At 41.2% G+C, this 13,171-nt stretch overlaps 1 protein-coding gene across 5 annotated transcripts in view; it reads right to left on the bottom strand.

The window, feature by feature from the left end:
• The window catches only part of tox2 (TOX high mobility group box family member 2), a 109,593-nt gene that overhangs the window by 15,248 nt on the left and 81,174 nt on the right, over positions 1-13,171 (bottom strand). For 3 of the 5 annotated variants that reach the window (XM_011474912.4, XM_020703201.3, XM_011474913.4), the window contains one exon: positions 299-565. The exons of the other annotated variants lie outside the window; for them this stretch is intronic. In XM_011474912.4, coding sequence (XP_011473214.1) covers positions 299-565 — 267 coding nt within the window. The remainder of the gene's footprint in view (positions 1-298; positions 566-13,171) is intronic. 5 annotated transcript variants of the gene reach the window in all.

Raw genomic sequence — 13,171 nt, 5'->3', positions numbered from 1 at the left:
AAATAATTGTTCATGTGAGAAAAAAAAAAGATAAACTGGTTCATAATGCTATTTATAAAAAAGGGGAAAGTTGCTGTCCATTAGAGCTCAACTTTTATCTCCACACTATTACACATCACAAAGAAGCAGGGAAGCCCCTGTCTTCATTTCCCAGACACCCAATAAAATCCCCACAAACCTCCTAACTCCCCCAAATATCACCTCTGCATTTAGCTTTGTAAACCCCCTAAAAAAAAGCACTGCCAGCCCCTTTTGCTCCACCTTCACCAATGCAAAGCCAGAGAAGCCACATCAGTACCTTCGAATGAGGATCAGTCTCCTCCTCCTGATTGGAGCTTGAAGGGGAAGGTGTGGCTGATTTACTTCCGGGAGGTGAGGGGGAACCGTGAGGCAGTGCACTCCGGCTGACCAGAGGGTTTAGCTGGGTCAGTGCACTCATGGGGTTTGGCAGTATTGAAGGTGAGTTGTTTATCAGGGGGTGGTTACGGGTGGGGTCATAAAGAGCGCCGTCGGGCTGCTGGTGATGGTGTTGCTGTTGGTGGTGGTGCAAAGCCATCTCCTGCATCTGGGACAAGAGAAGAACACCAACTTTACATTCTTCTCCAATACTCAGTGTGGAAAAAGATTGCCAAACGTGCAATCTTTAAACGATTGTTTTACATTTAAGAAGATCTCTATGGGTTGTGCAAAACGTTGCCACATTGGAAATAAAGTTAATGCTCATCGGAAATAAATACAGAACAGAGCAAACCTCACAGATCGAATTACTGTACTGACCCAAACTTCAAGAAAACTTTGATCTCCTTCTTTTTTAAAACAGAAGCTTCACCCATTGACTAAAGTTTCCTTCTGGCAACAAGAAACTAAAACAAAACGTGTGAAGCAGTCTAAGTGTCACATCTTCTGCACCATGAATAATCGATGACATAAATATGTTCAAATCTACACAACCTCCTAAATTACGGTACAACCCCAAAGCAGCATTTTGATCCATTCACCCATTTCTGAGTATTCCTGTGAGCTCTGAGCAAAAAAAAGCCCCTCCCAAACCCCAAAACGAGTGGGTTCCTACATTGTGATGTCGCAAAATGAAGAACAGCCCCTTCCAGGAAGAGTCTGCACTGCCAGCACAGCCACCAGACTAACACACACACACACACACACTTTCTCTGTGGAGCTAATGGTGAACGGCTAAACGCTTTCTTTTTATGCGCAATATGCCCATCTAGCTTTGCAAAAACTTCGGATGATGTTTGTTTTGGGGGCGAAAAGCAGACACACTGAGGACACTAGGTTGACGTCACGAAATGGGCGGCACCCATAAAGAGTGAAAGACGGTGCCTCAGAGATCCAATCATCTTGCTTCTGGGTAGGAAAACTAACTCATATTTCATCAAAAAAAGTGTTCTTTAGTGTGCCAAAGGTAATATAATATCATCTACGTGGATAGAGTTTATTTTGAATGGCATAAGAAATGCACAATATTGCCCCTTTAAAGTAAACTGTATTTATTTAAACTTTTCTTCTTACTGTCATTCATAGAGCTTCTAGTCTTCTGCTTGGAGAATCTGTATTTTGGGTTAACTTCTGATGCATCTTCAGGCACAAATAGCACCTCTCTAGTGCTGTTGTATATGACAAGGAGGGAAGACTATACCTTCCGCTCCCAAAAATTAATTCTTAAGAAACGAAAGCTCTTAGCAGCTGGTAAAGCAATGACAGAGTCAATGGTATTGATCAACAATCCCATCAACCCCCTGTGAGGAAATTGTGCTCACAGTCGGCTGGGAAAGGAAGAAATATCGCTAAGTGCAACGTTAAACAACACCTTTTGCTATTCCTGCAAGCACAAATAGAAACAAAACTGCCGCACCCAGCTGGAGAGTGGACCCCCCCCCCCCCTTATCCCGCATGAAGAACACCCCCCTGTAATTACAGAGTCAAAACAACACGGTGTTCTGCTCCAAAGCATCTTCAGTCTGCAATGATAACTGCATCAAAGGTTTTCCTTTAAGATTCATGCGGACTGAACATTAGCAAGCACCAAAGGATGCTTTTAATGCAATGCATAAATGGGAATGTTTGGCAATTTACAGATCAGAAAGTGATGAACTAGCATTTGTAAGCTCCTTTAAACATTTATGAGTTAAATAATACATTACACATTAGTGGAGAGCTAAAAAGATCAAATTGAAAGGGTTGAGCAGATGAGGTCTTGATAAACAGGAGCAGAAGTTCAGAGATGAAGGCTTGGCTCTCTAATCATAATTGGTCCCAGTAGATTGCTCGAGTAAAAATGCTCCACCAAGTAATGTTGTGCGCAGCTCTGGCCCGCTTTGAAAACTCATAATATTCACACGACATTAGATTCTGTGTTTGCCTCAGCGGCTGCTCACAAAAGCCAGCCGTGAACAAAGACATTGCTTTTGCATTTCAAATAACTCCCCCATCCTAGTTCAGAATGCCATTCCGACACTTCCTAAAACATCAGTTTCAGAAAAATAAATGTAAAAGGAACTACTTTTTTTTTCATTTACATTTTCTATGGATTTGGTCTTTAAGAGTCCTCACAAACCAAGAGGCAACAAGAAACCAATTAATCAAACATGAACGGCCTATCATAGCTATAGCAGATGCATTGCCATAGCAACAGCCTGGAGGCAGAATTGTCACCCTTTAATCTGAGTCACACCATGTTTAATATAAACAAGGAGGAGCAGAGGAGTTCACAAAAGGAAAGATACATCGCTGCAGTACTTGGTGTCAACCAATTAAAAAAAAAAAAGGAAATAAGGCAAATTCAGGAACCCTTCCACGACTGCTTCAGTCTAACCTGAGACAATTTCAAAAGATGAGGATTTGCTGTCGCTCCAGATCTATGAGCTCAGCCTCATGTTATGCACAATGTCATTTTAGGTTTGTTTCATTTGTAGTTATTTGTACTCACTCTTGTGTCTCATCCCATTAGCTCTGTTTTCATTAAGGCCCCATGCTCTGTCTTAACTAATGAAGCAGTGAGTCATTAGAACACAGACGCATAAACGGATCCACTGCAAGTATGCAGCTGATGGCATACATTTGTAGAAAAGTCCTATTGCTAAGTAGGACTAAAGCCAGCTCTATACTCCATAACAGAACTAATGCAGGTTACTCAAAGCACTCCTACTGTGATAATGTACTTCTAGCAGTCATTCCTCTGTCCTTTCCCATAATGTCTCTTAAGTGCTTTTAAACGATGCTTTCACCTGTGCGAGAAACAGAAAGCATGATGTTATCAGACGGCAGCATCAAGCCAGTGCTAAATAAAGCTAGCTGCAGATGGCTGTGCAAATATTATAAAAGAACCTGACACAGTTTGCCGGCTGTCTTAGGTGCTGCATGCTAATTCCGAATGGTGTCAACCGGGAAACGGTCCGAAAGAGGCGGCAGTGACGGGGTCTAACTAGTGAACGCTCTCTTCCTTTGGACAAAAACTCTGGACTTTTTAAAGACTTAAATCCGATATGTCAAGTCCGTGTCACACAGCTACTACGTACATTTTGCACATTTTCCACGTATCAAGTTTCAGTCTTTCGTGATACATGCGTGATATACGTAGTTCATTGGTGTTTCTTGCGTTTGTCAATCGTAGATGTCCGTCGAGGGTTCGAAACTTTTGATCGGTTGAGATCAAAGTTTTTGCATTTTACATAGTTTACACGCAATCATTACGTAAATCTAAAGCAGTTGTGTGGGATTTTTCCGAGATGCATTCGCAAATTTGTAGCTTTCCACGACCGTTCCACGGATGTCTAACAGACTCTTCATGCAGGTATACCACTGATGTATAACTTTTATATCACTTCTTCCATTGCTTTAACATGGTTCATTTGTGATACATCTGTAAAAATTTCACACAGAGACGACAGTGTTTCTCGCGTTTTCCACGTAAATTCACATATGCACAATATGCGCAAAATGTACATAGTGTTTGTGTGACCCGGCCTTCAGTCATTAGACCATTATACAACGTAATGCATCAATTCCCTGATCATTTTAAGTGGGATAAATCTGTTAACATTATGAATAAAAGTCGGATTTATCACAGGTGAGAAAAAAAGACATCATGGGAAACCAAACAGGAAACAGAGAGGGGGGGTAGCCTGAAGTGGACAAGTCCATCTCCAAAGTCAGATATTGCTCTCAGTTGGTAGAACCCAGCCTGATCTAAACTGTGATGTAAAAGCAGGAAACTTGGCGTGAGAGTGCTCCACCCCCCCTTTGTTAACGCCTGTCGTGTTTGTATTCACATCTTGTACATCATAGTCAAATGGGAGTCAAATAACAAAGGCTTTCCAATTATGTGTAGCACATTGTGTGAGAGATGGAATATCACAAAGCCATTGTTCCTCCTGCTCCTGCTGACCTTACCTTTGAAATGGTTTCACGGACGCTCCGATTGCCTGCACCATTTGATTTAGCTAAGGGGATTTGACCAGCAGCACACAGATGTGAGAAGAGGAGGAGGAGGAGAAGGAGGAGAGCGCCCTGTACACAGCTTCAAGGAGAAACCAGAGCACAGCAGCTTAACTCTGCTATGTCCTTATGATTATTAAACCAGAGTGCCATCTGTTTGGCGATTTAAATAAAGGCAGGTGATTGGTTTGTAGCTTTTATAGCTTCGCCATCATAACAAAGCCGACTTTTGACGAGGCAGAATCATTAGGTGTCCTCCTTGTGTTTCAACTTGTTAGCATCTTCTACTGTAAATCGGCTTTGTCACCTTTTAATGAGGCGCTTCAAGGATCAGGAGTCTACGGTGGCCCTGAAGGGCAAATCAGAGCAACAAAATACTCAATTCAAAAAATATATTAAATATCACAATATTAAAAAGCAGATTAATAATGATATATAAACAAAACCTTTGGAAAAACAACATTTCCAGAATTCAAAATGAAATGTTAAAAAACTAAACACATAAAGAAACAGGAAATGGCCGTTACTATGGGACCAGTGATGGGGCTAGAATATTTTATATAGGGAGGGGGCAATAGAGTTTGAAAGGGTGGCAAATAAGAATAGCAGACTGGATCAAAAATAAACAGTTTTATTATTGTTGTTATTAATGTCAAAACAGACGTTTTGCTTTGATGATTTCCAAATCTTTGTTAATAATAATACTAATACTGACTCAAAATATGAGGGGGCTACGCTTTTTTCTAGGGGGCATTTGCCCCCTCCCCTTCTCCACCCTAGCTCCACCTCTGTACAGCACATCACTAATGAGGTGAGTTTGGAGGTTTGATTGTTTTCAAATGTTTGCATATTTATAAAAGTTTTCTGATTATTCCAGAGCCTATTCAGTATCACTTCATGCCAAAAGACTGGTTAGCCACCTTTTCCATTTCCTTCTTTTGTTTGATTTTTTTTTGTAGCATTTCATTTTGATATCTTAACAACAACAAAAAATACTCTTGCTTTCCAAAATGTTTTTTTTTCTTTCGGAAAAGGTATGTACTTTGGGACATCACTGATTGGCTGGTGATGTTTGTCAATCATTTCAACCAGAAGTCATTTGGTATGAGGCGACTCGGGATATGCTCTGGAATAATCATAAAACTTTAACAAAGATGCACATGTTAACCCTTGTGTTATCTTAGATGACCCCAACCTTACATTGACGTGTTATTCCTACCATGACAAAGGTGGATAAAGGTGGAAAGATTTCATGTAATCCATGGACACCAGTGAAAATAACAAATCATTGAAGAAAAAAGGTTCAGAGCACTGTCTAGTGGGTCTAGATGACCCAACCCCCAACGTTAAAGTGCCTAGGATAGCACAAGGGTTAAAAAATCTCTAACATCAAAAATCTTCATCCAATCAGTGATGTCCGTCATACCTTTTTCGGTTCCTTGTTGTGCTTCGTATTTTTTTCATTTTATTTTGATTCCTAGAAATGACCATTTTTTGGAAACGTTTCACTTTCATTTTGCTTCATTTTTTTTTTCCTTTCTAAAATGTAATGTCATCTGTTTTATGTTTTGTTTTGCCTTATTATATGGTTTTGCATTGTGTGACTTGTTGGTGTGGTTTGCCCTTCAGGGCAACCGTAGGAGTCAGTCCAGCTTTTCTAGACTGACTTTAAACTGTGGATAAAAACTGATAGCTAAGTGCACTTCCAGACACTTTCTCAGTCCCGTTCCTCTCGGCTCCAATTTACCCCTGGGTGATCAATGCCTCTGTGTCTCTCCAGATTTCCCTCCCCAGTGCCTGCTTGACTGGAGCCATCTTGTTTGGAGTGATGGCTCACTCACACAGGTCCTTGGCTGCTATTGTAAAATCAGCCAGCGTTTAATTGAAACAAATGACTATAATAATAGAACATTATCCCTGCAGGCACCCGGCCATGACAGCTTTAATTAGTGGCGCGTTCCAGACTGATCCTTCAAAAGCACAGCAGCCACGCAACAAGGTGCTAAACATGCCTTTAGGTTGGGAACAAACCGCGCTTTTCACAGCCCTCAAAGCCTCTTCTCTATCACCCTGAGGGCAAAGTAGTAACAACTATGCTCCTCAAAGAGCTCTGAGGCATCGCTCCCTCCTCCTCCTCCTCACTCACTCCTTCCCTGTCTCTCTGCGTGTATGTCTTTGGTTGATCAAGCTTCTATTTGCCCAGAAGGGTCATTTACACACTGGAGAGATTTAATAAGGGAATGGATTCATGAATCAAAGGCTGCTTAGACCCAAACGGATCCCTCTGACATCAGACGCACGCTGGATGACAGAGAATGAACACAAACAGTGATGCGAAATCAGACACAAATCACTGATTGTGTTAAATATTATACGAAAAAATTCATTTAAATACGCTCCACTTGTTAATTATAGCAGTAACTTTTAAACTCTTGTTCTTTTTACCTTCATAGAAGTTGCTTCATAACAGCCAGGTCACTTCAGGTACTTCACATCTTACGCACAAAGAAAATATAAAATATTTGACTGCAGCAGAACGCAGAGCTTTTGTAAATCTAAAGACTAAACTAAGAGAAGAATTTGTAAGTTTAAGATATTTGCTACAGTCCAGAGCTGCATGGTGGGGCAGTGGTTGGAGTTCTCAGCTCCAACCTGGTTCAAATCCCAGCTTGGACTTTTCTGTGGGAAGTTTGTGTGTTTTCTCCAGGCTTCCTCCCACAGTCCAGAGACCTGCTTCAGTTATCATTGTGTCTAAATGAACCACAGGTCTGAGTTTGTGGCCCAACCTTCACCCAACAGTAGCTGGTTGGCTCCCGTGGCCCCAAAATGAATTCAGCAAGTTCTGAAGATGGATTAATGGATGGATGCTCAGATCCAAGTAAAGTCTAAAAAAATCGGCATTTCAGTTCAAGCAAAGTTGGAATTCTGTAGTGACATGTCCAAGTCACATCATCTTCTTTTCCTTTAGGCGTTTCCCTTCAGGGGTCGCCACAGCCAATCAACTTCCTCCATCTAACCCTGTCTTCTGCATCCTCTACTCTAACACCAGATACATTCACACTTCCTTCACTGCATCCAGAAAGCTCCTCTTCGGTCTTCCTCCAGACCTCTTGCCTTGCAGGCTGACTCAGCATCCTTCTCGCATATTGGATCTGTTTAAGATCTGAAATCAGATGCCCATCCTGACACAACCCTCTGTGTTTATCCAGGCTGGGGACAGGCACATGGAGACCCGGGCTAGTGGCCCTCTTGTGACTACATTGGCTGGCTAGTCCAAGTCACATCAAAGCTCTTATTTTGTGTCACAAACGGCAACAATAACAGGAAGCTAGTGTTTCTGCATTTTCAAAGTAAAAGCATTTTATTTTTAGACCTCACAGCGATGTCTTGGAGCTAAAAAAATAAGATCATGAATGTTGTTCACAAGTCCTACAGTCTGCTAAAGTCCTTCAAGTCAGGGATTTGCACATAAAAGCAGAGAAACACCTTGGAGAACAGAGTTCTGGTGCAGGACAGCAGTTAACTTCACTATCAACACATCATTTTGTCTGTTTTCTAACTGTCAGACATCCCCATCGATGAAACATTATTAAACTGACTGTAGAAATATTTAACAAGCTGCTGAATTTACTTTGGACCTGAGTGACAAAACCTCTGGAAGTGCAAGGAATCCACCAACCAAAACAAAGCAGGCAACATTCAATCTACAAAGCTATGGTTATTAATAACACACACACACGCTTCTTTTTCCTATGTTGCATATTCTTTTGATAATTCTGGAAGAAAGACCACTACAGGAAGTTCTACTTTTGTAAAACAAACCCCTTCAATTAAACAAACAAAATCAGGAATACAGGACAATTGAACTTTATTTTGAGTTTCCGGCTCGAATGAAAACTCCACCACTGATGACTGATTCTAACTGGACATGGAGAATTCTAAATACCTCCTGCATTTCAGAATAAAAGTCAACCTAGGTGCACAAACAGGAACACAGATTCACAAAGTCCACTTGCTTTTTTCTCTTTCCAAGACTAGATTAAGGTGAACATCTAGCAGGGAGGGGGGATTCAGAACAAATATAATGAAAAGTAATAAAGTAGGTAAAAAATGAATTATTGTGAACATAACACAGCTCTATGATCAGAAACACAGATTTTTTTTTCCAGCTTTGATTGAGTTGACCCCCCCCCCCCCCCCCTTTACAATCTTCCTCACAGTCAATCTGCTTCAGCAAAAAGGCAGATGTTGATTTGCAGATAGTAATGTCATGATGTCCCCCTCGGCACCGTCCTCCATGTTCCTCATTACTGATAATGTTAGATGGAGTCTCCTTTGCTTTTATTACCCCCTTCTATTTTCTGTTCTTTTTCTTCTTTCTTGTCCTTTTTTACCCCCCCCCCCCCCACCACACCCCGCTTCATCTTGTTCTACCTCACCCTCTCCTTCTTCTCCCCCCTTTTTCTTGCTGCCTCTCAGCCCGGGCGTGTCTCTGAGCTCACCTCACAAAGCGCAGCTTCAGAGAATCAGAGCCTTGCATGACATGACATGCAGGAGACGGTTGTGAGGAGCGGCGAGGACACACACTCCTGACAGCAGAAGGCACTGCTTCTCCGCTGCCACTAATGAGACTCCTGACTGCTGTGTCAGACACACTGTTTTGTGTGTGCGTGCGTGTGCACAACAACTGCTACAACGGAAGATGCATGAGTAATGAACACAAAAGTCATGCAAACGTGTTTGAAAAGAAACCCACCCTGATGAAAACTGTGTTTTCTGTGTTTTTAACATGTTCTTGTGGCATTTTTCCCCATGATTGCATTTCTGAGTATTTCTATATGAAAAAATGCTGCTGAACAAAGCTTGTAGGTTTGACGTAGAAACTACAATCGCCGGTCCACAAGCTCCCTGCTCCACTCCATTCTGATGCATCCACTTGCAGTCAAAAAGATCCTTATGGCTTTGTTTTCCTCGTCTGAGTTTGCATCTGTCTCAAAACTGGATGGCTTGGATAGCTCCAATATTGCTCGCCATTTTTGTTGTTAGGTTGGGGTAGTGAAGGTCTGCAAACTAGCAGGAGAGAAGGGACACAGAAGAATGACGGGAAGTGGGGCCGGGCTTACTCCACACTAACAGTCCCACCCACAACTCAAAGGCAAATTTTGAATGTCGCTCTGCAAAAACTATGTCCTAGAAAACTACACAGGTTTTATGATTTTTGATTAACAACTTAATGATAAAAAACGATTTGAAAATAGATCAAAAGATGATTAGAGTGGGACTTTAAGTATGTGTCATGTAATGAAGGCCATGCCACAATAGTATGGTTGTAAAATGAGTATTTATTAAAGCGGAATTTTGTCTAAAACATTATATTTCATTTAGTGTGAGTTGAGAAAAATGGCAAAGTAAAAACAGAACCCGAATAATCTTTAATAGGTTTTCAGAATTTTTTAAAACGTCTGTTTATTCCAGGAAAGTGATGTAAACTCTACGATCTACATTTGGAAGGAGGCTGTTGTGCTTTGGATAGAACACAAAACAAAAACAAATAGAGTGTCTTTAAAGCCAATTTGAAAGCAAATCTGAATCTGAAAATGAAGTAACAATGAAGAAACTATGACATCACCTAACAGTTTTTGATGACAAAAAGGAGGGCCACCTCCCCCTCCCATGTGCTTTTTTTAATCACCCTGAATGAAGTCGCTCTTGTGCACATCAACGCTGCGTTTATGCTGGCTGGTGGCACGGTGGGGGGGCATCCCAGAGAGAGATGACTTGGCTCTCCACAGCCGCCATGGCTGAATATTCCTGGCGGTGAAAGCAGAATGACACGGTGCACGGTGCAATATGCCATGATAAATCTCAGCGGGAGCACGTGGCTAAGTGTAATATGAAATCCCTTATCTTTGTATCTGCTTCATAACGCTGGCTATCTGCTGCAGCTGAGTCTGCGTTTGTTTCTCGGGCTTCTGTCTTTTGCTTGAACGCCGCGGTTGATCACATCTGAGTGGAGGAAGATGACAACATGCATGTGTGATAACTCCAAACTCAGTTTGTTTTTTGTGGATGTGGGGTGTGATAAATAACCGGAATTGAGCACTGTCACAGTACCAGATCTTCAATTACCTGTGATTGCAGCGATAGGATGCATTATTAGAAGGGGGGGGGGGTGCATTTTCTTCTGCAAAAGCTGCTCGTACAAAGCAAGTTTTTATTACACCTGCAGCACAAATATAATGCAATTTATAATGCAAAAGGTTTGGGAGGGTGGGCGTTGTTTAACACTACCTTTTTAGAATTTCAGATTTAAAAAAAGGCAGCATCTTATCCTCCAAACAAACCCAATCCTGTAGGTTAATTGACTTTATCAGGGTGGAGAAAACAGATGAGCTGCCATTCCGATCTGCAATAAAAATCCCTCTTAAAACGGTGAAATTGGAAAATAACCTATACTTCTTTTAAGATATTTCATAATATACAACTACAGTTTCATATCACATTGCCAGAGAAATAAGGCACTTTCTCCCGGGAGATGAGAAAAGAATTGAATTTTTCCTTATCGGTCATCTATTTTTCCACAGAATGCTATTACTTGCTCCCTGCCGTTGCTAAGCAACAGCAAATATTAATAGGACCTTTTATTAGCTAGGCTTTACCAGTGAAGTACTAAAATGAGGAAGTGGAAAACACGAATGTGTTACATAAATCTTTGAACCTTTCATGGCTTGCACAAGTCTGTGTTTGTCCAGTGATTTATGGCTCTGATGGTTCGTTTATGGGCGAGGGGAGGTGGGAAGTATCAAAAAGGCGCATTAGCTTAAAGGACAGTTTGAAAATAAAAATAAAATATCCCTCAAAAAAAGAAAAGGAGAAGAATAACCATCGCTTTTCTCGTAGAATTTCAGAGGCCATCAAGCAAGCAAGTGATTTTGTTGCACTGGAGGCATTGATCAAGTCCAAATCATCCGCACCTCATATAAGTAATATAAGTCCCATTCCATCTGTGGGCTTGTTGAACTGTGGTGAAAAGAGACAGACATTCCATCATTTTCTGCGGAGGCTCTAATCCCCTTAAAAATGACTGAAAATGAAGGTCTTTCAAAGGAGAAATGGGTTTTCTTCATCTGAATGAATAAGCCTCAAAGAGCAGAGTCCAGAAAGCAAAAAGGTAGGACAGCTTTAAAGTTCAGATTGGGAAAAAGGATGTAAACAAGTTTAATTGTGAGACTTTTATCAAACAGACTGCTTGATAAACCCCCCCCCCCCCCCCCCCAAACCCCCACCCCCAGCAGCGTCATTTGATCTCTGATGCACCTTATTCCAAAAACCATGCAGGCTGAGATAATACATTTATTGGGACCCTTCCATCAGGGACGGAGAAAACATTAAAACACACCTCTGCTCCCTTATCATTAATTCATCCCAGCTTGTCTGTGACAAGTTCAGTTGACACTGCAGCTCATATTTCATTCACAAAGGCTCGCCGAGCGAGCACCTGCCAGGAGCACTTAATACCTTGTGAGGAAAAATGAAGCAGGAGAGAAAAACATAGGCTTCAATCCAACTCAACATGACAATCTGGGTGGTATTATTACTCCATGATTAACCTCAACCACTGAGCTTAAGGAGCCTGCGAGGGAATTCTTACACTGAAATGTTATGACAAAAGAAATTAAAAGAAAGAGTTTCAATCCGCGCGTAGCGAGCGACTCTTTAGGGCGGAGCCTCCTGCCGCTGACCCTGCTCCTGGCAGATTCAGGTCTTGTGTTCTTGAAAACTGAAGATGAGATAATACCTGGTTGTCTGGCTCTCCTGCGTGGCATCCTCCTGCTGATTATGCATTCATCGTCTCTTACATATTCAAAACATCACACTCGAACCGGCTCAATGACAGATAATATTGCATAGCTTTGCAAGTGCAAAAAAAAAAAAAAAAACACACAACAAAAACCAAAAACAACTACATTTTATTCTACTTGCAAACACCTGTCATTTAAATGTGAGACATCTGTATATAAAATATAAACATTTTTTCTGTCAAACACTTCCTGGCTGTGTAGACTTATCCTGCCTGTAATTAAACCATTTCTTTCTTTCTGCATAAATGACGGTGGAACGGACGACAATGAGGCCACTTTACTCACAGAAATGATTCACTCGCCGTGGCAAAGATGTGTATCTTTCCATGCTGCATTGATAAGATCAATGCAACCTGAGCGGGGCTATTAAGTGTCTAATGTGTTTTGGAACCTGTAGATGCTACGACAGCAGGGGCATTAAGAAAGAGAGACCCTGCCAAGAGCGCCAGGGCATCAGAGAGGACCGACTCTCTGAAAGATATCAGGTTTGTCCAGAAGGGGCTGCAGAGCACAATGCAATAACCATCAGGCCAGGAAAAGGAGGAAGGGAAAAATGGCTTCTCACAGAATTAATGAAATTGAGTTTTGTGTTTTCAAAAAAAAGAAAGAAATAAAAGGCCGGTCCATCAAACTACCTGGTGACACAGCTCATTTCTTTGGTGCGTTTTATTTATTAATTTATTTTTTAACAGGCACACCGAATTTTAGATCATTTCAGTAACTATGTAACTAAAAACAAACATGTATTGATATTTTCTGACTCATATTTTTGCCAACACTATAGCATCAACTCAAAACTTTCTTCCATTCCACTTTAATTAACTACTTCTTATCCAACTTTGTATTTAGCAATT

The sequence above is a fragment of the Oryzias latipes genome, chromosome 5, assembly GCF_053564925.1.
Source record: "Oryzias latipes strain Hd-rR chromosome 5, Olatipes_Hd-rR_3.1".
Classification (NCBI taxonomy): Eukaryota; Metazoa; Chordata; class Actinopteri; order Beloniformes; family Adrianichthyidae; genus Oryzias; species Oryzias latipes.
Note: the sequence above shows the minus strand (reverse complement) of the source record. Positions and strands in the feature narration are given on the sequence as shown.